The 25,990-nt window shown below is 41.3% G+C and overlaps 1 protein-coding gene across 3 annotated transcripts in view; it reads left to right on the top strand.

The window, feature by feature from the left end:
• Positions 1–25,990, top strand: part of epha8 (eph receptor A8) — a 114,604-nt gene that overhangs the window by 19,084 nt on the left and 69,530 nt on the right. For all 3 annotated transcript variants that reach the window (XM_079342633.1, XM_079342632.1, XM_079342634.1), the window contains exon 2: positions 14,538–14,602. In XM_079342633.1, the coding sequence (XP_079198759.1) occupies positions 14,538–14,602 (65 nt within the window). The remainder of the gene's footprint in view (positions 1–14,537; positions 14,603–25,990) is intronic.

Below are 25,990 nucleotides of genomic sequence, written 5' to 3'. Positions count from 1 at the left end.
GGGAAACACAAAAATTACTATTGAAATACAGTGTTTTGCTTTTTTTAGTTGTCAAATCAGGATTTGCAAATTAAAATAAAAAAATACTGTATATATAATTTTTATTTTCTATTTCATAACACATTTGAAATCTATAAAAAACAGAACCTGTTTTCGATATTCTGAGGCTAGAATCTTGTCATTTAGAAGTATATGAGACCGCGGTCAAGTGAGCTGCTGCTTGAAATTTGATGCACTTCTATACAGGAGTTACAAAAGATGAATTAATGCGGCTATTTAAATTAGTTTGAAATATGATCAGTCTAAAGAAAGTTCAGATACGTCTCTATGGAACTGTTATTGATTGATTTGTTTTTGAGTCTTTAAAAAAGAAATGCAAAAAGTTATGTGTACACTTTACCCAACAACAGTAATGTTTATTATGAAAAATACATGTATCAATATCGGTACATATGTAATAAGATAAAATAATACAAGAAAACCAGTGGCTCCTTTTTTGCCACGGGCCGCCCGGTTTGAGGACTACAGCTTCTGAACATGTGGAGTGCCGACTAACCACTTATCCACCTGGGCTGTTTTTGGCTTTTATTTGTGTTTTGTCAGACACGCACATCTTACTTCTATCATCCCTGTCATTTAGAAACACTGATCCAAAGTGAAACATCTCGACACATACAGATCATCAGCAGAGCATCAGAATCGTTTTTTATTGCCCGATACATATACAAAGAATTTCTGTGTATTGGTGCTAAAAACAGTTTACTTGGAAAAAAGACTAAAATGGTGATGGCATCTTCCTCATACATGCATGTATCCGTGTGTGTGTGTGTGTGTGTGTGTGTGTGTTTGGGTAAGTTGTTGCCGTGTGTTGAGCTTTCTTTATCACTCTAAACCTCTAACGTCTCTGCACTCACCACACTAACCAAACAAACAGAGGAGTTGAGAAGGAGAAGATGAAAGGTTGAAAACAAAGTGCATTTTAAGGGAAGGTCTCCATCACAGCGTCATAATAAGTCTCACAGCACTCATCTCCCTCCACCCGTCTGTTCTGCTTTCTCGGCACCAAGGACAAAATGCTTACACCACAGTGAAGACGCACAGAGGAAAGCAAAGCCTCTGGGGAGGAAAACTTCAGGGAGAGTTTGGAGAAAGATGAGACGAGGAGGAGGAGGAGGAGGAGAAGGAGGAGGCGGAGGGAAGAAGGTGAGTGTAGGTGTAGAGGTAACAAGATGAAGTTTTAATGATCCCTGTGGGGAAAATAGGCCACTGCTGCAACAAATACTGAGATAATCCAGCTACAAAGTAAGACAGAAAGAGTGTCAACACTGAAAGCAAAGATAAAGAAATGTCAGCATGGAAGAGTAACACTGATGACTAAACCAGTGAAGTCTGGACCTTTTGGATACGATGGATGAAACAGAATTGTCATGATACTTGACCTTTGAACTTTGATCCTATGGCAGTAAAAGTCAAGCAATGTTGAAACCTCTTTCGATACCTCAACAACATACAAGGATCATCCTGGGCACCCAAACTGGTTTCTTCTTTATTTCCAGCTTGTACGTTCGAGTCACTGAACACAGACTCAACGTAGACTTTTAATAGCAAGGCAAGCTGAATAAGGTTGTCCAGAAAATAACGTACACCCCAAATTATATTTCCTGTGAATAATTAACAATCCAGATGTAGTGTATGCAGGGATTCTGCTCTCTGTCGGTATTTTTTTTAAGGACGTTTTAATGGGCCACATCATCAGTGACGTGATGCTCCCATTCAACACTGTCTGCTTTTTATGTCCTCTGCTCTTTTTCTACAACAGACTCGTGTATCCTGTACATCTCTATGAGATGATTAATGAACTGAACAAAATATCCACATGGTGAAAAAAGCAGTGGGTGTAATGGAAGGCGATATGAAGAGATGCACTCGCACAGGAAGGAGCGCAACATCAGCAGCTGATAAACTAAATCCTGCATCATCCTTTCTGTGACATTGTTGACTGCTTTTCTCTAACTGTTCAAAACTACTTAATAGCCTCACTGCTGTGAAGCGATCCGAAAATAACATCTTATTTCTCTGTATCAATGCTTTGTTGTTAGTAGTGACACTCGCTGGCTTCATAACTTTGCTACTTTTCAGCAGTATAGAACATAAAAATAATTTAGACCTTTAGAGCATGAGTGTAAAAGAATGGAGGTTTAGAAAATCTCGACAATCAAAGGATGCAATAAGGGTAATAAAACGGCTAAAATGTTCAATCAGCCTGTCTTTGTAAGAATATACATAACCAAAAATGTTGAGACACATGAAGTCAAATCTCCATAAATGAGTTACAGCAGAGGTGGATAATACATTTTTACAAGGGGCCTCATAAGAAACCCGATTTGAGTCAGAGGGCCGCACCAACGATTACTTGAACTTTGCTTAAATTTCTCTCATTGTAAAATGCACACAATTATATATTTTTTAAAAGCTGGTACTGGCAATCAGAACAATAAAAATAGTCTGTAAGTATTTGTAGGCTTTGTTGAATTGTGGTGTACAGGTCAAATAGCAAACTACTACCATGAAGTAATAAACAACCAAAAAGTGCAATTTATTTATAACTTCCTCTTCAAGCAAAGAAAACCTTAGAAGAAGTCCATACCACAAACAATAACTTTGAATGTTTTTCATTTCATTAACTTCAGTGAGAATAATCCAGTCTATCCTTGGCTTGAACAAGGCCATCAAGATCTGGCTGAAATGCTTTACCTTTGATTTCTGTAAAGATGTACTTGGCAGTCCATGTCTTGTTGAAAACACGGCATTCGTCATCAACTTTTCTTGGCGTGAGCTGACATCTTAAGGGCTAACCTGGATAGCATCGCTCGTCGTCATTCACCTTCCCTCATGTGCACACTAAATGCGTCCATTCGGAAGTAATACCAACGTAGTTCATTTTAAAAAAAAACATAATGATTGGCCTCACATAGGGTTGTACAACGGGCCGGATGTGGCCCGTGGGCCATAGTCTGCACAGGTCTGTGTTAAAGTAAAGGAAAGGTAGAATATGTAGTGATATCCCAATTCAGACTAAAGCAGCAAATCCTGAGAAATCCTCTGACAGTAACAATGCAGCTTATCACAGCTGATCCATTAGGAACAGCTCTGTGGTTTAGACTTGTGTAAGCCACAAATCATTGGAAAGTGTATCATTATTGTGCATGATTACTGACTGCTGCTGAATCCCTGAGCACAAAGTGCAGCGTTTAAGAGGTGCAATGGAGACTCACTGAATGAGAGGAGACAGTCCAGTCTTTAAAACAATATTTCCTCATGTTTATGTGAACTTTCAAACTGAATGGTTTGTTAGGCGTTAATATTTCATGGTGTTCTGATACTTTGTGTTAAACGGGGCTCAGACTTCATCAACTATCAGTTTCATAATGTTTGTAATGTTATCCTGCAGCCCGTGTCCGGTCTGGTCTGGAGTTTTAAATAAAGACACGCACACCTCAGGTCAGAGAGTTGTGCTGTGTTAAAAAAACGGTTTGTTGTTTGGTCTAACTCACGCTACACACACTGCAGGTGCAGCCTGTGCTCTGATACACATCCGCTAAATGAATGGTGTAACTATGAGCTCATATAGGAAACGTGTTGTGTGGACTACATTGGGCTTTTTATTGACAGAATGACATGTTTTAGTGTTTTAAACGTCGAGGTAGAACATGCCGTTATTCAGACTGTTTTAGTAAAAGTTGTGTGGCCAAACTCAGCCGTCGTCACTGTCGGGTTCTGTTACGGCTCAATACTGGTGTCCCAGTCTGTGGATTCACATTGTGTTTCGGTGTTGTGGAAGCAAAACACAGTGGTAGCTATACGCATATAGACACACAGTCAGACATGCACACACACACACACACACACACACACACACTGCGCTCCTCTGCCGGCTCCACTGAAACCATCGTGCCTCTGTAACGCCTCTGAAGACCGTGAGGGGAGATGTCACATCACACTTCTGTGACATTCAGATTGAATCATCACATAGGTGTACATCTGTGTACACATGTGGCTTGATTGGGCCGTTGAAAAGATGCAGCTTTTTATTTGACTGCTTGTTGTATTCAACATTTTCACAAAAATCTCTGATTAATCCCACATAATTGCTGGTTTCTGTTCCTGAGGAGATGAATGCATGTTGAACATGCAGTGCTGTGTTTTAGAAAATGATTGATCTTTATAAAATCACACATTAGTTTTTTTGGTTGAAGATTTGTCTCTTTAGTGGGAATCAGCAACTTGTGGCTGAGGAGAAGAGGAACTACACAAAATTAGTTTGACATCATTTTTTTTTGTAATTCAAGACAGCACCAAGAATGTAATTTCATTCTGCTGCAACTATTAATTAAATCCCCCGTCTACACTCTCAACCAAGTGTAACAAGCTGCCTTCATCCAATCTCAAGGACTCTGCCACCTTATCTGACAAACGTGGCGGGTTAAACTATTAGAACCTCGTCTTGTGTTTCAACCTGCTCAGTATGACTGTGTTGATAAGATGATCATGTTGCTGATTAGAAGTTATGCCTTGCATCATTATATGTTTGTCGGGGTACATGGCGATGATGTGCAGCTGTATATATTCAATCTGCTTCATCAAAGTTTCTGTCTCTCCTGATATTGAAGACAATGTTATTAGAATAACTGTCATGCTGAGTCATTAGTGATGAGAGGTGGGTGGCTGTGAAAAAATGTTTCAGGGCATCTTCCTCTCTCTCTCTCTCTCTCTCTCTCTCTCTTTCTCTCTCTCTCTCTCACTCACTCACTCACTCACTCCCCCCCCCCTCTCTCTCTTTCTCTTTCTCTCGCTCTCTTTTTCTCTCTCTCTTTCTCTCTCTCTTTCGCTCTTTCTCTTTTTCTCTCGCTCTCTCTCTCTCTCTCACTCTCTCTCTCACTCACTCTCTCTCTCTCTCTCTCTCTCTCTCTGTGTCTCACTCTCTCACACACAGGCACGCAAGCACACAAACACACACGCTCAAATCTGACTGAATACCCAACTCTGATGAGAACATGGTGATCTCTAACAGATAGTAGCATAAGCTGAAGTTACATTTACACACCAGATAGAATCATCTGCTAATGTACTGACTGTGGTACTGAGCAGGCTGATTACATGAAGTGTTTAATGTTGTTAAAGCTAAATCAAGAGAGAACTTGTTTAGTTGGGTTTGGGGGGGGGCTTTCATCTATCAATTTCCTCATCTGAAAAAAAAACATTACATCTGTGACTTAAATCTGTGATTGATTCAACAGAACGTAATGCTTTCTCAATCAAATGTATTTAAATGTGTGTGTGTGTCACATACACATCTGTATGTGACACACACACACAAAAAAAGAAATTTCATACTCGCTACATTGGCCAATAAGTATGAAACTGAATTTTTCACCCACACACACACAAACACATAATTTCTCCAAGTTTGAGCAACATTTATGTTCCTCATCAACAGTTGTTTTTTTATGAAGACCAATATAATTAAATAAACTACAGAGAGGAGAGGATATCTATACGTTTGAATGCTAATTTGACGATTATTAGTGTCACGGCTCTCCCTTCATGGAAAGATGAAATCAGATCATAGACAAAAAAAAAAAACCCTGGCAGAATGTGTTGCGACATATGTCAGGTTGTGAGGCAGCAGTTGCAGCAACACAAATATGTTGTGTGTTGGGTATGATCCCAGCTTGAGTTTTGCTCCCATGTGTTTCTGTGCTGTTACAGCCCATTCGTCCTTGAGAAAGCCACACTCACTTCTCTTTCCTGTTCTGTGGAATGACGGGGATTACTGGATGAGCAAATTCTCCAAAAGTCAGATACGTTTTTTTTTTTACTGACTTTTACTGAAGTCAGTGAAACTGCAATGAAAGCTCATTGTTAAGTTTTCAATGTTTTGCACATGTGCGCTATTGACACATTTAGGTGTTGTATCCTTACAGACTGAAAACACTTGTGAGGTTGGTGGTGATCATGAGGATAGAGTTCACATTTGTGCAGAACATTTCATCTCAGTGGATGGTAAATGGACCTGAGCTTGTATAGTGCTTCTCTAGTTTTATGACTACTCAAAGCTCTTTTACACCGCAGGTCACACCTACACATTCACACACTGATGACAGAGGATTCTATGTAAAAACAGAAAAATAGAAGAAGTTACTAATCCCATTCACACAAACACATTCATAAGCCTTTAACTCAGCAGGAGCAACTTGTGGTTAAAGGTCTTACCCGTCGACACCTGGCTCACGGGGGATTGAATCCCTGACCTTCTACCAACTGAGCAATAGCGACATCAATCTAAAGCGGACTGGGTCTTATTGATTTCATTTATTGTCTTCTAATGATATGAGGTTTCTTAATGTTTAGTGACAGGTTTGTGAATGCTGTGTTGTTAACAGTGAAGCTAACGCTAGAATGAATGATGTGCAATGCTGAAAGACATTCAGCCCTGTAGGAAAACTTGTGTTACTTTGACGTTTGGAACATTTGGAGGGATAGATTCCTTGTACGAAGTAACATTTTAAATTGTTAATATTTTATTTACAGTATAAATACTGTTGATCAGACTTAGATTTTAGATTCTAATCAAGGGAGATGTAAAAAAAAAAAAAGTGACCTTGTGTGTTCTTGTTGCTTTAATATCCATTTAAAGTTGTAAAAAAAAAGAGGTTACCAGTACTTAGTTTTTTCAGCTTCTCAACCTTTGGTGGGTTTGATTATCTTTCCTCACCCATTTCTTTATTCCTGACTTCGACCATGGCTATATCACCCACAATTTTAAGACAGGACTCATCATGTCAATCCTTTACCAAGTGACTTGGTGACCTTAGTGTCTGTGTGGGTTTGATCTGAAAATGCTTGAAAGGAGCTTTCAGCACCACCATGCTCGTGCACTTGAGTGTCCTTTTGTGCAGGAATAACTTGAACCACAGGCGCTTTACTTCTCTTTATTCTATTCCTCACAGGCACAAAATTAAAAAATACATATTTTCAATCAACAATTTGCATATCAAAGGAGTCAGTGAATGCTTTCACTGTGGTTCTATTCCAACTTTTTATTTCATATGTGCAATTTAGTTCAGCCCAGATGCTCAAACCTGTGTCGAAATATAAACTTGGAGAAGAGTGTTGATGAAAACAATCACTTTAAGTTTGGACTGAGTGTGTTAGTTTGTTGTGGTCTTGGTTGAAAAAAAGCAGGACTTTTTTCTTTTTTTTTTTGAAAGCTGCTAATTCATGCCAGCTTCATAATTGGCAAGTGGGGATTTGGTGTAAGGACTGTGGACGACACGAGTGAGGAATAAAAGATGGCTGCGAGCATATGTGTGAAAATTGGAGTACGGAGAGAGAGAGAGAGAGAGAGAGAGGGTTTTGTGTTTTGGTGGAGCTCCTCTCATCTTCGTGGAGGCTTTTATCGCCTCCTCTGGTCGCAGCGCTGATGAGGAGCTTTACAGGCGGCGAGAAGAGAAAGCCGAGAAGGAGAGGCTTGTTAGAGAAGGGAGGTGTTGATGAGATAATTACATAGCTGTCAGAGTCCCTGTCTGGCCCAAGAGCAGTGCCATCAACGTGTGCGTGTGTGTGTGTATGTGTGTGTGTGTGCGTGTGTAAATGTACTGTATATGTATGCTGCCAAGTTGTGTGCATTTGTGCATGTTAGTGAGTGTGTGTACATTGTGTGATCTTTTCTGAAACGACGGTACAATGCACATTTTTGATTGCTTTCACATGTTGTCTTCCTTCGGTGTTTACGGTTGTTGTCTTCTATGTGTGTGTGTGTGTGTGTGTGTGTGTGTGTGTGTGTGTGTATTTAGACACTTGGTGTAGAATAATAGCTGCACTTTCCCTTTGAAATGTATGGCCATGTCTTTTGGGGTGGAAATGAGGTTTTGAGCATCTGCAGCTATATTGTGTCATTTTTCCTATAGTCTCCCTTCTATATGTGCACGAGCGTGTCTTTTTTTATTAAAGGCACCATTGTTGTTGTTTGGAGACACCGCAACTGCTGCAGGCAAACTCCACGTCCTCCAAGACAGCCCATAATTCTTCCATGTTGACTTGAGACTCACACACACACACACACACACACACACTCCCTCTCCCAGCCTGCAATGACCACTGATGGGCACATATAGTGTGTGTGTGTGTGTGTGTGTGTGTATGCGCGTCACTGCACTTCAACAGCATTGGCGGGCTCGGCTGATTTGATACATGTCCGGGACATGAAGGCCAGGCCGCAGGCGTCCACACACCCGCTAACCTACTGGCCAGATTGAGTCGCAGTTCTGGGAGGGAAAAGTAATGGAGGAGGAAAGTTGACCACTGCCCTGGGAAATATGTGGCGAGTCTCCGAGCGAGCTAAAACAAGCTCTCAAGTCGACAGACAGCTTTTTCATTTGGTGCTGCTCTCCAAGATGTGGAGGAGTGCAGGGAGAGAGGGTGAGAGAAAAACTGGTGGAGGTGTTGGTGTTGTGGGGAAGTGTGGAGGGCTCGTACTGGTGTTTCGTGTTTCTGTTATGAACAGGAAGCTGTGAAACAGGAACAAACTCAATTTCAAAGCCAGGAGTCCTGGAGGAGAAGCACTTGGTCACCGCCTCCACTTCCAAACAAAGACTTTAACCCTTGTCAGTGCTGCAGAACTTTTATTATTATTATTATTATTATTTGTTTTAAGCCTCAGAAACCCTCTGACCTTTCAGCCACTTTCAGTCCAACAGTAATGTGGCCTGATATGTGAAGCACTTTTTATAAGTGTGCTGTAGTGAAAAAAAAATGTTTGTAAAAAGTCCAAACAGAAATTAGGGGACAAAGTAGAAACAATTTGAGTGAGTGAATTACATTCTCAAGAGGGGATCACATTGAATTGATGTCTACAGCTATTACTAAAAAGTTAACTGCTGTCAGATGAGTCCAGTCGAGTGGTAGCTGACAGGACGTCTTGTGTCTGACAAAGACAGGAAAAACACATTTTCAGCCTCAAACTGCTTCACTTGGTATCTTCCTGTTGTAATTACAGGATCTGTTTGTTTTTCAGGCCCCGATGTTAAAGATGCAATATATAGGTCCCAAATCCAGGGGGCTCTCAATACTACAATAACAACATGTGACATTGAGGCTGGCAGGGAATCATGGGAGTTCTCTATGCCTCTCCAGCTCTAGCAGCACACTTCTAGTGCAGTTTTCATTTGTGATGAGCAGAAGTGCTTAGAGAAAGAAAAGCGCTAATTACTGGCTGTCCTCTGTTTTATTTGCACAGTTCTTCTCACATTAAAGCAAGGCACCAGATATTCCACTAAACCCTATCACTTGTTTACAAGTCAGAATTCTGACAGCCAGAGCAAATGAGATAAATGACTCCCACCACCTTCAAAGACAGAAGGATTTCTCATTTGAGTGGAAATTAAATTAATACCACTGGGAACGCCTTGTGAATCTTCACACACACTCTTGTTGGGCTGTAACACACAGCCTTCACATGTCTCCAGATTCAGGGAGGGAATATATTTGTCCTTTTTTAGTCCTTTAATAATAACGGTATAGCAGAGCAAAAGTCCCCCGGTATGTTGAAGAATTATTAAATCTTCTTGCGCCCAGTACGGTGCTTTCATTATGTCACTTTGGTGGCCCAATGAAGAGCACTCAGAGGAGTGTAATTGGCGGCATCCATTTGCGACCTTGGATAGAGTGCGAGAGGCCATCGCATCATCAATACGAGACGGCGGGATGCCGGCGCCCTGAGGGAGAGAGAGGCAGAGAGAAGGCTGCTAGATGGGAGGAATGGATGGAGGGATGAGAGGATGGTGGCACCGCCATCTGTCTATGTGTTCTGACCCACTGGCCTCCGCAGCGGCCCAGTGCTCAAATTAGGAGGAGTGACACACCGGCTAATTGCAACACGTGATTGTGTGTGTGTTTGTGAGGAAAGCAACAGTCTTTGCACGGAGAATTACCAAGATCATGTGGCTGCACTTGGCAATATCTGCATGGAAAAGTACACCCGTCCTATAAACCTCAATCATGAAGTGGAGCAGCAGCAGACACAAGTGCTCCATCCCCATTACCAACCTTTAAATTCCAACTATTAGTCTGTGTGAATTTGAGAACTCTTTGACCCACAGGAACTGACAAATGAACACTTTCATGATAAACACTTAACTTTCATCAACAGATGCTCATAAACAGAGAATCAAGCTCGTAGCTTACTTTTACACTTTTGAGAAAAAAAAAAAAAAAAACACATCCCAAGGCTGTGAGAGTTCTATTGAGGTTCATTATTTTCAGAATGGCTGACGCCTGCAATTTGGAGCCACCAAAGAGCCAGACTGCCCAGTATATTTTTAATAAACTGATATGCAAAATCAGTGATTTTTTTTTTTTCCCAACATCATTTGTGTTAAAGCCTTGTCAGCCCACACAGGGGCTTCAATTATTCTAGCTAATTATGTACATCTTTTTTAAGGATGAAGATGGGAAAAGCTATGCTAGGAGTTTGTAAAGTCACCAAACTTTTAGTTTATGGTCTCCAATGCCATTGGTTAATAATTAATTGATTCACACTAAATGACCACGGAATTGGCAGCTAGTTCTGCAGTGGTTAGTCCAGCAGGCCCAGTGGGTCAATCAAACATCAGACCAAACATTTATCAACTTGTTAGCTTGGACAGCAGACACTTTAGCAGCTACAAAAGCATGTGTTTTCTCAGGATGGGATGCAGACCACAGTAAAACAAACTGTGTAAAACAAACAGAAGGCTTTACTCTTTCAAACTATGAAGCGATGTTTCCTGGTTATGTAGCTCAGTAATAGGGGATTTCTTGCCATCAGTTAACCCATCATCTTCTGAGAAGATGGGATGGTCTACTTTTCTGTATTTCTAATGGACTGCATTGTGATGCACGTGTTAGCGCTGTTGCGTCACATAGAAGGGGTTTCTGGTTTAAATTGCCCATCATGCAGGGCCTCTCTGTGTGGAGTTTGCATGTTCCTCCAGTGCATGCATGGGTTCTCTCCAGCTTCCTCCCACAGTCCAAAGACATGCTCATTAGGATAAGTGGGGACTCTAAATTGTTTGTCGGTGTGACTGTAAGTGGGACTAGTTGTCTGTCTCGATGTCAGCTCTGTGATTGACTGACGAACAGTCCAGGGTGTGTATCCCCATTTCTTGTCCAATGGGATGGGGTCTAGCCCCTTTGCAACCCCGTACGAGTAAAGCGTTAAAGATGGTGGATGGATGGATGGATGAATGGGTGTATTTATAATAATTACATTTGGCAAACTATTATAATGCTGCTTCAAATTAATCACACAGATTTTCCTTCCCAACAGATGCAATAAACTTATACCTAAAAACATTTCTTTTGACTCAGGGACAGTGAAGCAAAGTGAAAATACCTGGGTTAACCTGAGTAACTCACTGCTCATCACTGGGAACTTCTTTTCAGGAAAACTGTCTTGATGAAAATACGTCTTGTTTTCCTCCCTCTTTAAATTGTATCAGGACTTAAAAAAGGTAAAGCATCTTAGTTTACTTGCCACATCTACAAATCAAGTACAGATTTGTTATTGTTCATCATTTTTGTTGGAAACAGTTAAAATGTACTGCCGCCTGGACTGAGACAACGGAACAAATAACTCGCTCGAGTACCTCGACCACCTAAAAGCCTCCAGGTGAATTATTTGCCTCCACTCTGTTTAAATGTGGCCACCTATACTGTAGTGCGCTGTGTTTGACACAGGTGGTTGTTTCTGGGCTTGCTTATGCTTTTAGTGTGAAATAGATGCAAGGCAGGGACTACACAAACATGGAGGAATAGAAGAAATAGCTCGAGGCAAAAAGAACAAGCCCCCCCAGAGCAATAACAGAAGGGTCCAGTGTGGGTTCACTGGACCCTGGCTCTAAGAAAACAATTGTACAGTGGAATTAGCCTAATACAATATGACTTTGACAAGCTGCAGCCCCTCAACTGAAAACAGTCTATGCTTCTGTCTTGTTTTGTATGTTGTTACGATGTCATACGACGACGTGCTTTAACTTGAGCTTTATTTGCAGTCGTGTAAAATCATGTGAGGCTTACTCAGAACACAAACTTCTCTCATATTCTAAGCTGTACCGACTCCGTCTGCATACTAGTAAACCAATCACAATCAGGCTCTCAACAACCAATGAGAACACAGGTTACCAACACATAACCCAAAGTGTTGCTCAGCAACCACACTAAAGTTCTGTGTGAATATTACAGCTTCTAGTCTATGGAGCAGACCATAATTAACAAGGTGATTTTAATGAAACGTTAGCAGTAGCATTTAAGTGAAATGAATGTGTTTTGTTGAGACGAACACTTAAGACATGGAGTTAATTGTTACTGTATTTATTGGCTGGTTAAGAACCTGAATCAGAAAATGTTTCCTTTTTACAAACTAAGAACCGTATAATGTAGCACTTAAATGCACTTAATGGATTTTATTTATGCAGATATGCTTTATGAATTTCTAAAGTGTTTTTTTTTTCTCTTTAAAACCTCGAGTTGACTGTGCCAGTAGCACTTACATGCTCAGTTACCGAAGCAACGATGACATTTCAGTCAGAAAAAAGCTGAACTAGAGGAGTGTTGATGTTAGGACTCCACGTTCATTTGTTATAACTGTTTTATTAAACACTGCAAACACTGATATTATAACAAAAAAAAAAAACATTCATTTTTTTCTTTTGTATTCAACTACTGCTCTTGAATGAAGCAGAAGTGATGCAGAAAAAATGCAGAGCATTAAAAAGCATTCAGGGGATACCGTCTTCATGACAGGAATTAAAGAAAATAAAGCACACAAGTCACTTCAGGGAAATTTAAAAAAGGTGTCAACTCCTCTAATTATTTGTTGTTCACCTCAAGTCAGCTCCATTTGTGGAGTAGCTGAAGCACAGGAGTTTTCTTCTACATTTATAATTAGTTATTTGATTACTCCAAACAATATAGGATATAATAATCAATTGCCCTAAAAAAAAAAAAAAAGAACACCGTACATTTTCAGAAAATACTTCTTGAAGCTTCATTTATCAACATTTGTTAAGTAACCATTGTGCTTTAGTTAATTCTTGAAGTGTGTATCTGGAAACTCATCAGTATGAATAGTAAGTATGCAGACATGAACTTGGCCAGCTGAGGCCGCGCCTCACAGTTCACTGCCTGCTTCAAGGCAAACCGTTGCATATTGTAACTTTAACATGCAGAAGAGACGGGAAGAGAGCAAGTGTCAGACAGAAAGATGAAGGATGGGAGACGGAGAGCTAAGACGTGTGAAGTGTTTTGTTAAACTCATTCTAATGTGAGGAACATCACTTGGGTGCTTGACAAGCAGCCCTGGGGCAGAGATTATATTAGCTGGAAGTGTTGAAGGGGAGAGACACGCGTGTGCACACACACACCTGCTACAGCACAAGATATGGACAGCCCCAGTGGGTAGAATTAGTGGTTCACTAAATTCTTCCTTCCCTTTTTCCCCCATCAGTCCATCCCTCCTGCTTGTAATATCCTGCCACTCAGATCTAAAGGTGTGTTCAGACAGAATATCAAATGAAATTTTAGATTGCAAACAAAGTCAGTGACAAGATATCAAAAGTGCAAAAAAAGATGCATATTTTCTGCAGGCAGCTTCAATAACTGTACGGGATAAAATGTTTTGACAAAGGATGTCTAAAATTGAATTTTGCCTTCAACTTATTAAACAGAGATATTTCTAAATAGCTCTATTGGTCATTTTTTGCTGTTAAATCTTATCAACTGTGCTTGCTATACCTGACTTTCCCTTTTTGCAATCTCAAGCAAAATTCAAACGTGGACATTCGAACTGTAAGCAATGCTGTTTTTTGAAACTTTAAAAAAGTAAATCACTAGTAGTTATTTCCAGTGCCCCATGTGCATAGGTTGTAGTCCTGGTGGTAAAGGGTTCAATTCAAACCTTGGCCCTTTGCTGCACGCCCCCCACCTCCTTTCAACACTTCCTGTTCGACTTCAGCTGTCAGAACTAAAGGCATAAATGCCCCAAAACATCTATAAAAATAATTTTAAAAAAAGCCATGCCTGAGTTTTTGTCTGATGTGCATGTCACTTTCACTTTAAATCTTTATTTTAAGTACAAATTTTATCACGCTTTTGTAGGACGAGACTGCACTGTTTAAGAGGGAAACATTCAACAGGAAATATGTTGTTTCCTGTTCTATTCTCAACCTGGACCGCTGAGGTCCAACCTGAGTGTGAGGCAGGTCAAGGTGACATCACATGCTGTGACACCTGGCTCAGAGTTGCTGTGACAACGATCCCGCCTCATCAGTCACACCTGTCTGACAGGGTTTGGTGTGTGAGTGTGTGTGTGTGTGTGTGTGTGTGTGTGTGTGTGTGTGTGTGTCGGGTGGCACTGCACTGACAGATGGGGGAGGAAGTGGACAAACAATCATTTAAAGTTCATCGCTGACCTCCTCTGTTTTGTTCTTCCTCTGCAGTGAGTCTCCTGGACACGACCACGTACACAGGAGACTGGGGCTGGCTAACGTATCCATCACATGGGGTAAGAACAACAAGTGCATCGAGTTAAAACTGCATATAAAAGTGACTCTTTTTTTTGATCCCATCTGAAGGCACATTATGCAACTTTAGCTTATTCTGTTTGATCTGTTTGGACCGCTGACGTTACAGGATAACAGTGTGTTTTTACTTTGAAATCAGAACAGTAACTGCCACACTCACAAATTCAATCCATCCACATCTTCAGCATCACACTCCACAGCTGTTCACATTTGTCTAACAGTTATCATTAAAAAAAATAGTTTGATTCCTGACCTATTCCAAGCCTGCTGGCCCTTGTGTGAAGAGAGAGTGGGTGAAGCTGGATAAAGTCCTCTTGTATACAAGTGCAGTCAGTCCATCTGAGAGGCTCTTTGGCAAGGACGCACGGCGTGAAATGCTTCTTCTGCTTGCCTGTCAGCACAGCGCAGCAGTGGCTCCACACCTCTACCACACAGTTATACGCCTGTGGTGCGTGTGTGAGTGTGCACATCATTTGACAGTTACCTTCATCAGGAGTTGAGATCTCCAGATTTGTAGAAACATAACATTTGTTTCAGATTGACCACATGGCGAGTTGTGCGACAGGTCAGTCAATCTGTGGTCTGTATGGAACACCCCCCATAGTTTGGCATGAATGTGAGCTACAGAGCGATGTGAATTGGAAATTTAAAATATATATATATTTTTCGTATGATGCCTGATTTAAATCCAGTCTCACTCAACATCAGAGTTGCAGTATTATTTTATTGCAATGTTAAACTTATTACCAGCACAGTGTGTTTGGAGTGTAACAATCTGCTCTAAAAAGTGAGACGGTCCATTTTTCCTTGAAAAATGTTTTCATTCAACAATGCGTTGCATTCACAAAGAAAAGCTCATACATTGATGGTATAATATTGTGTATTGTTTCAAATGGTTGTTTTACTATTGCCACCATCTTGTACAGTTGGCATTTGTTTTGCAGGAATTAGCTGCTTGTGATGATGCTCTGCAGATTTTCTATTTGTCACTTTACTCACATTACAAAAACGCTGTTAAACAGGGCTGTGCTGGGTCAAAGCCTATCATGCAGTCCTTAAAGGAACATTCATTTTCTGTGTCGTGCACATACGAGTGCACGTTTAGCCACTGCACAAATCTTTTAAATGGGTCGTTCATCGCCGCAGAAGTTGCGATGAGAGAAAACGTGTTTTGTAGCACCGGCGCAGTTGTGAACTCGATCCGAATAGATTTCATGTTTGTCAGCTGTATGTCCTGAGATGCTGGGTCGTAAAGATCCTGGCGTTAAAATTAGGCCGCTTTTAATATTACGACTGTTTTGTTTCCAAAATAAATGACCCCCTTCCTCCAATCTGTAATAAAATAAGTAAAAGTCTTTCAGTTCACTAAACTGTCCTCAGGCTTATGATTAATTTAAAAATCAAATTGAACAACACAGGTGCATTATTTGTCTAGTCCTCAGTTGCCCTACAGACAACTGACCTGGGAATCTGCAGGTGACATATTGGATGCTTTCTGTGGTCAAGAAAGTTTTGGTGGTGTTCGCTCTGTTAAAACTCCCCCTCACCTCAGAGATTGTCAACACTTATAAACGACACTGATTCAAACATCGACGAAGACATCACATTCAGTCCCCCTCCCCAGAAAGGTGTCAGACAGGTGCAAATCACAGCAGCCCCCCTGTGGGCTCACCCCCAGGGGGAGACGGAGCACGAGCGGGTGAAGGAAGAGGGAGAGGGATGAAAGAGAGAGAGAGAAGGTGACAGCCAGGCCACATCGTCGCTGCATTAGCATATTGTAATGCCACCTGATGATGCCTGGGGTGATGAATTAGGACTCCAGCCGTGATCTTTATAGCAGCAAGATGCCACCATGTCCCAGAGTCCCCTTGCTGTCAAAGATGCAGTAGAAACATTTAAGTCACCTCCAGCCCACACAACAGAAGGCGCTGTGATTGAGCGTCGGCCAGGAGGAACAGATGGATTGTCTTTCAAGGCCTCAGAAAGAGCTGTGAAGAATTGGATTAGAGTTTTGAGTGTTCTGTGTAAAACCAGCGTGAAGAGTGTATCTCCTTCATTTTGACAGCAGCGTTACAACATCTACATTGTATAAACTGAGCCAGTGCTGCTTCATCTAATTGATTCAGCATGCCAGACATTTCCAATCTTAACTTGATGAGAGACGTTTCCTCGCGCTGAGCTCATGAAATGTTTGATTGGATGAATTCAAAGCTGGAGACCAACTTTGAGTTACGTGAATGTTATACAACATATCTGGTGCTGACGAGGAAGGAAGGTGAAACGAGCTGTTTGTCGCTCTCATCAGAGAGTTTTTTTCTCTGATTGCAGATTTGAATTGACACAACGTTATGTTTAGAGAGGAAAAATGAAGTACTTTTCCTCGGGAGGGGGTCGATGACAGTTCACATTGGCTATCGTGTTACTTTGTCTGTGTTTTTAAAATGCGGCTTGCAGCATGAGCCTCTTCATGGGTGTTACAGTACATCGTCCTGGCACCTCCATCAGCAAGCAGCACAAGCCAAAGCTGTAGTTCGATCTTTGCTCTTTGGTTGGACGTCTGTACTTTTTAGATGGAGCGCTGAAGTGTGTTTGTTTCATCACTTGTTGTCAGAATGACTATTTCTACAAGTTCCTCTACTGTGACAGTGACGCTTAAGTAAACAGTCCTGTTTTTTTAATCTCATTTCCTCCGATTATTTCTTTTCAATGTCATATCGAACGTCTTTTTTGTTGTTAATATAAAGGCGAACAATGTGAAGTGAAGGCTTCTTTCATAAGAGCAGATAATTCTATTTTCATTTATTTCCCTAAATGATGTTTTTTTGTTGTTGTGCATTCAAGGGAATATCAATCAAGCTTCAGATTCTTTATTCTTTTGAAAAAGTTTTTCTCTTGACGTTTTTTTTTTACCCTAAAACCAATCTTTACATCTCGCAACCAACAATTTGCAACTGTCTTTTTGAAAGTGCCAACCCAACATGAAGAAGCCTGTTTAAGTTTCCTCTTGTGATTTGTAGAGTGAGAGTCTAAAGTCATAAACAACATTTGTCATGTTATTGCTGACACCTCATGAAATTTTGCACTTATTGTTAATGTGTGCAAACGGACTACAATCAAGGTCAACTTCGAGGTTGAAAAATGAAAACATTACAAAACACTACATTTGTAACACTGAAGGTTTTCCTCTGATGGTATGACGGATTAAATCAATCCACATTCCCAGGTAACATGAGTAGCCTGTGTTGTTTTTCTGCCAACAAAACCTTGTGTCACGTTAGTAATGTTCTATTTTGTGATTCTGTACTCATTAAACAAACTAAAAACTGTCAAAATGTGTTAAGATGAAATAAAAAAGGGGCTGTAGAGAAAATGCAATCAACCTACAGAATAAGTGTGAATAGTGTCTCCAGGCTGACTGAGATCAGTCCGTAATGCGTCTGCCATTTTGCAGTCAAATAGAATACCAGTAATAGATTACAATCCAGAAACAGAATCTAGATGGTAAATAATTTGACCACTGACTGACACTCATTTATCTGTATCTATAGCATTCTTTCCAAAGAGCTCATCGTGTACATCAGTCTCAACAGTAAAAGAGCTGCTGTCCGCTATGTGGGAGGTTTGATTTACTCGGAGCAGTAAGTGCCGCTGTCGGCTTGGTATGTTTTCAGCTTGATAATGATGCATTCAAAATGATTCTTCAGCAAAGCTATCAGACCAGCAGCAGCAGCATTTGACTGCTGCAGGCTTGCTTCTGCTTTTACTTTATTTCAACAAAGCTGACCTCAAACATATACAAACATAGCAATGTCTTAAGGCTTAAATCTTACATTTACGGTAAGGAAATGTACTTTATAGAGGGTAGATAAGTAAAGCTTCCTTATCCAGGAGAGATGCATCCTGGTAGTCAAATGTAGGTCTGTTCCCAGAGCACAATCACAGCATTTATTATTCACTCAAATATCAGTTTCTGATACCCATATCATTTGACAAACCTGAAAAAGTCCTGTTACAGGCAAAATGCTCCACTATGACTGTTTTAAATAGAGCGACAGGAGTGTCTCAAAAAATGTTTTCGTTAAAGTTGGAGCAAAGTAAAATCGTCTTATACAGCTTCATGATTTGTACAGATTTCTAAGCGTGGGGAACGAATGATGCTGCTGCTGCTGCTGCTGCATTTAGTGTAGCAATCTAATCTCTTGTCTTCTTGCCTGTATCAGGCTATTAGACTCTTTCATTGATTAGGCAGAGATTTTCAAATTCATGTTCCATCGCAATGCAACAACAGTAATCACTGCAATGAGTCCTCTTCCTCCTGCGCCTCTCAGCTCATCGACAGTGTATATCTTGATTTGTTAAGAATGCTACTGACAAGAAGGATTTTCTGTCATGAAGGAGCAACTTATTGTTATAAGAGGGAGGGTCTTTGCTGACCAAAATCAACCAATGAGCTGTTGAAAGCTCTGTGTGCGTGTGTGTGTGTGTGTATGTGTATATATGTGTGTGTGTGTGTGTGTGTGTGTGTGTGTGTGTGTGTGTGTGTGTGTGTGTGTGTGTATATGTGTGTGTGTGTGTTTGTGTGTGTGAGAGAGAGTTTACATGTCTGAAAAAGAGAGAAAAACATAGTTTGGACCTCATGGGGTTTTTTGATAAATGGATGTTTTGACAGTTTCTAACTCTCTCGCACTCTTGCTCTCGCTTACTTCAGCACTCACACACACACACACACACACACACACACACACACACACACACACCTACACACACACACACACACACAGCGTCACACATACAGCACATGTATAAGGTCATTTTTTGCCATCCTGACAGAAAGCAGTGTTATGAATGTGCCATGCTAGCAGCATCAGTTTTCTCAGCTGGCTTGTGCTCGGGGCAGCAGCAGCTCTTTGATGCTCTTAGGCCAAGAAAATACAACTGCTGCCAAAGCCAAAGATCCCTGTCACCTGACGATTATGTCACTCAGGATTGCTGTTGTTGGGTGCTGAGAGGGACTCGTTTTCAGTCACACTGTGTTTTGATTCCCTTACATCATGTGGAATTTACCGTTACATAACAAATACTTGCCGCTCTGCGTTTATCCTGCAGCTTCAGTGCGTTCATTTATTCCACTCAAATGTTGTTCAGACACATGTCACAATGAGCAAGCGGGGAAGGTAAAGGTGAGGGCGAGAGAGGAGGAGAAATAGATAAAGAGGTTGCCTGAAGGGGATACAAGAGGGATCAGTGTCAAGTGTACGCTGGAGGAAGATGGATTGGAATCATCAGGGTGTGGTTTCCTGAAGGTTTCAGAGGGACAGGGGACACTTCCTCTCCACATCACAACGCTCCGTTTGTTATTCTGTATTTTCTGCTTCTCTCTAGATGAGTTGTGTTGTTTTCGACATACTGTGCGGTAATGTTGAAAAAAGCTGGCGAAGAAGGATTTCTCTGTTTGACATTTTATGAGACCTTTACAGAGCAGTGCAGTAACTAAGTTCCACCGTCATGGCGCCTTTGAACGAACACCTTGTTAACACACTGCGTGATATTTGTGTCCCAGTGTGCGGTTTCACATCGGGTTACACACACACACACACACACGCACACACAGCGCTGTTCCCCCTGCTAGAGGAGGTGTTGTACATTTCCACCGTCTCCCACCGTTACGCCTCTGTTACCTCCGATGGCGGGTCATACTGTAGCAAGAACTTTGCCCCACCATTCTGCCTATACGAGTGTTACACATTGTAGGCACGGCGTTAGGGGCTTAAATATCCCACCTTGAACTGGCAATATGTAAGCATCAAGGAAGAAAAAACAACCCCCCATGCCCGTGCTTTTTATCAAGCAATGTTGCAGCTGGATTAAAATATTAGCAGGCAAATAGAAGTCTGTCAGCTGACACTCACCGTTCAGTCGATCGTGTGTGTGCATGTGACGGTTAGGCCTTTATTAGCGCCCTGCCCTCTCCCTCTATGCGAGTCTCGTTTAGATGACATCATGACAGATCACGTCTTCTGCTCCAGGGGCTTTTTTCCATCCAATTTATTCAAGCAGTGGTTAGGACGCCCGTAGGCTGTCCCAGGAGCATCTCTCCGTTTTCCTCTCTCTTACTCGCTCTCTCCCTGACACACACACACACACACTACGTCTCTCTCTCTCTCTCTCTCTCTCTCTCCCCTGCTCTCCCTCTCTCTCTTCTCTCGGAGCTTGTCAGTTAGGGCAGGAAGACTTCATTATCCTCCAGTCCGATCTATGTTGGCCATGACAGGTTCATCCACCGGGCACACCGCAATCGATACTGCTGACAGTACAGTGTGTGTGTATGTGTGTGTGCACGTGTGTTTGTGTGTGTGTGTGTGGGTGGGTGGGTGTGTGTGTGTCAGATGATTAACGTGGGCTGAGGAATCCATGATGTGGATGAGAAAGTGATGAGCTGAAGTGTCAAAAGCCCAAAGTCTGTTGCCATTACTAACTATTTCTCACAACTCTGTGTTACTTTCACATCTTCTCTGTCTCTCACTTTCTCACACACACACACACACACACGCACACACACGCACACACACACACACCAACATTTTAATATCTTTTTACGATTTTTAATGTCTGCCGATGTTGGACCATTGTTAAGTTTGTTTAAAAATATAATAAATTGGACTCTCAATGTTCGTCCCCCCCTTTAAATGTTAGTTTTGTTAATGAGACAAAATTAAAGAAGAAAATGTGTTGGACAATTAAAAGTCTAACATGTGTCTAACATGCCTGTTAAATACAAGCAGGAGGGAGCAGAAGTGTATGTGTGCCATGCAGTGAGCAGGCCGAGCGTGTGTGTGTGTGTGTCTGTCTGTGTGTGTGTCTGTGTGTGTTGGTGTGTTACCCAGAACATTCATCAGATACGTGTGCATTGCGTGTCAGCCACGCTCCGTTATGCCTTCGTACTCCCTCGTCCGTCAACACCCACAGGCTGCGTTCTCAGATCGCAGCACGGAGGAGCACCGCCTGACAGCTGGAGTCCCGGGACTCGCGGTAATTACAAAATCACGAGCGACAATAATATAATGTATGTGTTATAAAACCCTTATAAAGGCTCTTTATTCCCAACCGTCAAACTGATTGATTCTATGATGAAAGCGGATGTTTTAATTTAGTTTCGATGTCTGACTTCCTGTCCTGGTCTGCTCTGTGGTAAGTTGATGTGCTGTGCTCCAGCAATAGTAGAATATAGAAAATAGAATATGTGCTGCAGAAGGATGTGAACTGCTGGAGCTGGGACAGATCTGCTGTGGACAGACAGAACACACATCTGGAGGAATCTAACAGTTAGTCATGCAGAGTATGAACAATCTACTAAATGTGCTACTGACTACCTACTGGTGTGAAAACATCATAACTTAAAGGTCTTATGAATCCACAAATGATCTTTTAATGATATAAGTGGAAGATTACAAAAGGCTAAGAGCCGTTCTAAAATGACACTCATTCACCACACGGGGAGAACACAGAGGACAGCCAATCACGGACTCTGTTAAATATCACGTGGAATGGAAACAATAAAACACGAGGGAATTGAGCTGACTGAAGCAGGAATCAAAACAGCGTCATAAATTCAGCCCCTACTAGTTGATTTGTGGCAACAACGCAAGTGATTTTACAACATGTCTGTAAAAAATACAACACAATCCAAATGACAAGGAAAAGGAGTTAGACCAAAATGTTTTAGATGTACCAGCTAACAGCTAGCCACATTTAGCTTTACCATCCTGTTCGTTTACTCTTTAGTCGTGTTTGAGACGTGCGAGATGACACATTTTGATAGTCAGGATTGAATGAATCAGTGTGTGGTGTGCTGAGTTAGACGACTAGTTGAACTCCACACGATAGGAACTGTTCATCTGTCGTCATGTGTGGAGTCTCAAAGTTTCTTAGCCTTAAAGAAGAGAAAAGTCATGCACCAGTTGGTATAAAAACATTGAAACTGTTTGACACACAGCACAATGTGCAGTGTTCTGTCAAAATAAAGAACACTGCACATTGCGTGACTGTATACTCTCTTTTAAAACTTTATATTGCTTTAGATGGCTTTAAACGAACAACACATGATTCTTATCCAGTCTGTCTAGTAGCTGTAAACTTTAGCTGCTTTTTTTAAACTTCACTTGGTGCCTTTCTGCTGTGATCAGCAGCACCATTACACAGGACTAATACAGACTTCCTTAACACACCTTTGGCTAGTTCTTGAACTTCCCCTGTTGCCCTTCTTATGACTGTCCATGGTGGTGTAATTGGCCATACAAGCCCCCAAGAGACAGCAGCATGGCCGACACAGCACAGCTGCTTCTGGCTGATGGAGGTGGAAATACACCTCTGCAGCTGCTCCGTGGAACCATCTCACTTAATAAACATGCCAAGTTAAACTAGGATTTGCTGCAGGCGCTGGATCACTGGAGGGGCTCACTGTGGCATCTGTAGCAGAGGAGTATGTTTGGATGCAGGCAGGTGGGAAGATAGTAGCCTCAGCATGTTGATGGGCCCATCTTTATTTCAAAGATCTTGAGCCAGAGCTTCCCTGAAGGCAGCTGAAAGTTACCTGATTCTGGTTTGCGTTCCCTGATCAGCACTGCAGACCTTAAAGAAGAAACTGCCCAGGTGTTTGAGTGAGAGATTTAAGGCTGACAGACCACCTCAGCCTCGCCAGAGTTTGACCGACAGCTCTATTCAGCTGTGGGCTGCAACAGGCACAACAGGGATGATCTTCTCGGAATGAAATGATCTGAAATGGGCCTCAAGTGTGGAGTCATCTCTCCCTGCAGCTTTCTTGAAAGCTGAGTTATATAGGTTGTTGCTTCCACTGCCATAGGTTTACAGTATAGGTTCTTGTGCAGTTGTGTTTGAAAATGATTAGGGGTTACTTTATTCAGCTATTTTCCATTCCTACTTTTTTGCAGGGTTGAAATGAACTTTTCCCGGCTTACTGCGGGTGAGAGACAAAATGTTATTCATTTAAATGATCCTAATTATTGGAGAATGATTGTATGCCATTATGGTTTTTAACGACGTGCCAAACAGAGACAGAATTACTGAATTTGACAATGAAAAATGAATCAGCTGTTCAACATTGAACATCATGGAATTGGCCAAAATGTAGATGTCATTTATTTACTAAATCAACTTTTTTCAGACCTATAAAACTTAATTATGCATTTTTTTTTTAAACGTACATTTGGTGTAGCAACATGTGGTGTGCAACACACACACACACACACACACACACACACACACACACACACACACACACACACACAAGAACGTTACCCATCACATGCATCTGTCTACTTTTAGTGGAACACAGTCAGACCAAGTTTTTACTGATCTGTGATCCAGCGATTTGGACAAATGGTTGGTTTGACTTTCCTCCTGTAATTCTCGCTGTGTTTGCATTTATCAACAATCAGTAACTTAATGATAGCAATGTTAGCCTACTCCACAGCCTGCTGTACTCTGTGAACTGCGTTATAGCCAAACACTTAAGATACAGTGCACATTAAATGCATGCTCCACTATTAAAAAAAAAAGGTGAGCAAACTTGTAGCAGATTCTTGTTGATCTTTTCTCAATATTATTATCTGATTGTTTGATCTGTGACATACCTTGATCAGATCCAATTGAACACATCGTATAACAGAACGTGGATAAATTAAAATTTAAAAAAAAGGTATCTCGAAGAAATTAGAAATACATGTCATAGTTCTGTGCAACTGAAGATGTGTGTTTGTAGCTCATGCTTAAACATTACATCACATTTAAACCTGATATGTTTATTGTGACTTGTTTTCCAGGTAACAAACAACATGCTCATGCATTTTTAACACCTGTTTTTTATGCATCCTCTTTATTATCTTGGAGATCTGAACTCCTGTGGTCACAGCCGTTTGATAATGCAGGTGAAGATGCAGGCATCTGTTACAGAAATTAGTTACAGCTGCATAATATCAGACCACAATTTGAGGCAGACTTCCTCTAGATTAAGTCAGACAGAAGTCATCACAGTCTAAACGAGATGGATTTACACCTTGCAGTATTGTGCGTTTCCTTATCAGGACATGCCCAGATATGGATCAAATGTTCACAGGTGTAAATGGGGTCTTAGATACATATATCTCTATTCCTTTAACATCATTCTCCGCTGGAGCAGGTGGAAAATACGAGCAAATATTGAAGTTTGGACCCATAATTATATTTTAAAAAAAAACAAATGTTCCCTGCTGACAATGCTTGAGGCCAGAGAAGGTAAATCGAGGCCTCGAGCAGACACTGAAGCTGCTCTCTGCTGTAATTCCTGCCACAGTGAATATTTGGCTGAAAAGCTTCAATGATGACACCAACCCCCCTATCCAACACCCACAGACAGAAAAAAAAACACTTTTCCATGACTTTTATACAAATACCAGTAAGAACTGTTTCTTTTTAATCCTCTTTGTTTACAGGTTTGCATTGCGGCGCACTTAGGAACACACACACACACACACACACACACACACACACACACACACACACACACACACACACCTACACACACAGGCACAGTCCTGTAAAAAAAATGCATCCCAGAATAGATAGCAATTACACCATCTCCCCCACTGATCCCAAACCAGTGCAATTAACACTTCTATTCCAGAAAGGTTATCGCTGTCAAAGAGAGTAGAGACCCACACAGACACATGAACATACGCACAAACACACATGCAAAGTTATTAAGCCTGCTCTGCTTGTGTGGCTGATAGTATGAGAGGCAGAAAGGTGCTGGGCAGAGCCTGATATTTCCACAGAGTTAATATGCAGACCTGTTACTTCACATAGAGCCCAGCATTAAGCCTGGAAATGCCAGAGTGAAAATACACACACACACACACACACACACACACACACACACACACACACATTGTGGTTCACAGCGATCCCACCCCACTGGCTCTCTATCTTCATCATCCCCGCTCTTTGTCATTCTTTTTCTGTCTGAGTTCTAAAGAAACCTCCATCAAACAAACTAATCTGAAATGAGATCTTTGAAAGAAGAACCAGACTCCAGCTTTGTCTTGTCTTTCTTCTAACGCCTCTCATCCTCAAATGTGTGTCTGGTCAGCAGCTTCTGCATCCTTTAAGGCGAGAGAAGGACAGCGAGGAAATTGATAGTAATGGACTTTTGGATTATCCTGTTATCAGGTCATAAAATGCTTAAGTCTTGAAGGTTGGACTGATTATTATTTGATTGAAAAAAGGGGCGCGCAGGAAAGCAACGTTTTTATTTGATTGAATAGAAACACATCGTTTGACAAACTAATCCTAATGAAGGTCCACTGCAGCTTTCA

The sequence above is a fragment of the Symphodus melops genome, assembly GCF_947650265.1.
Source record: "Symphodus melops genome assembly, chromosome: 4".
In the NCBI taxonomy this organism is placed as follows: domain Eukaryota; kingdom Metazoa; phylum Chordata; class Actinopteri; order Labriformes; family Labridae; genus Symphodus; species Symphodus melops.
This window is presented reverse-complemented; position numbering and strand designations above follow the sequence as displayed.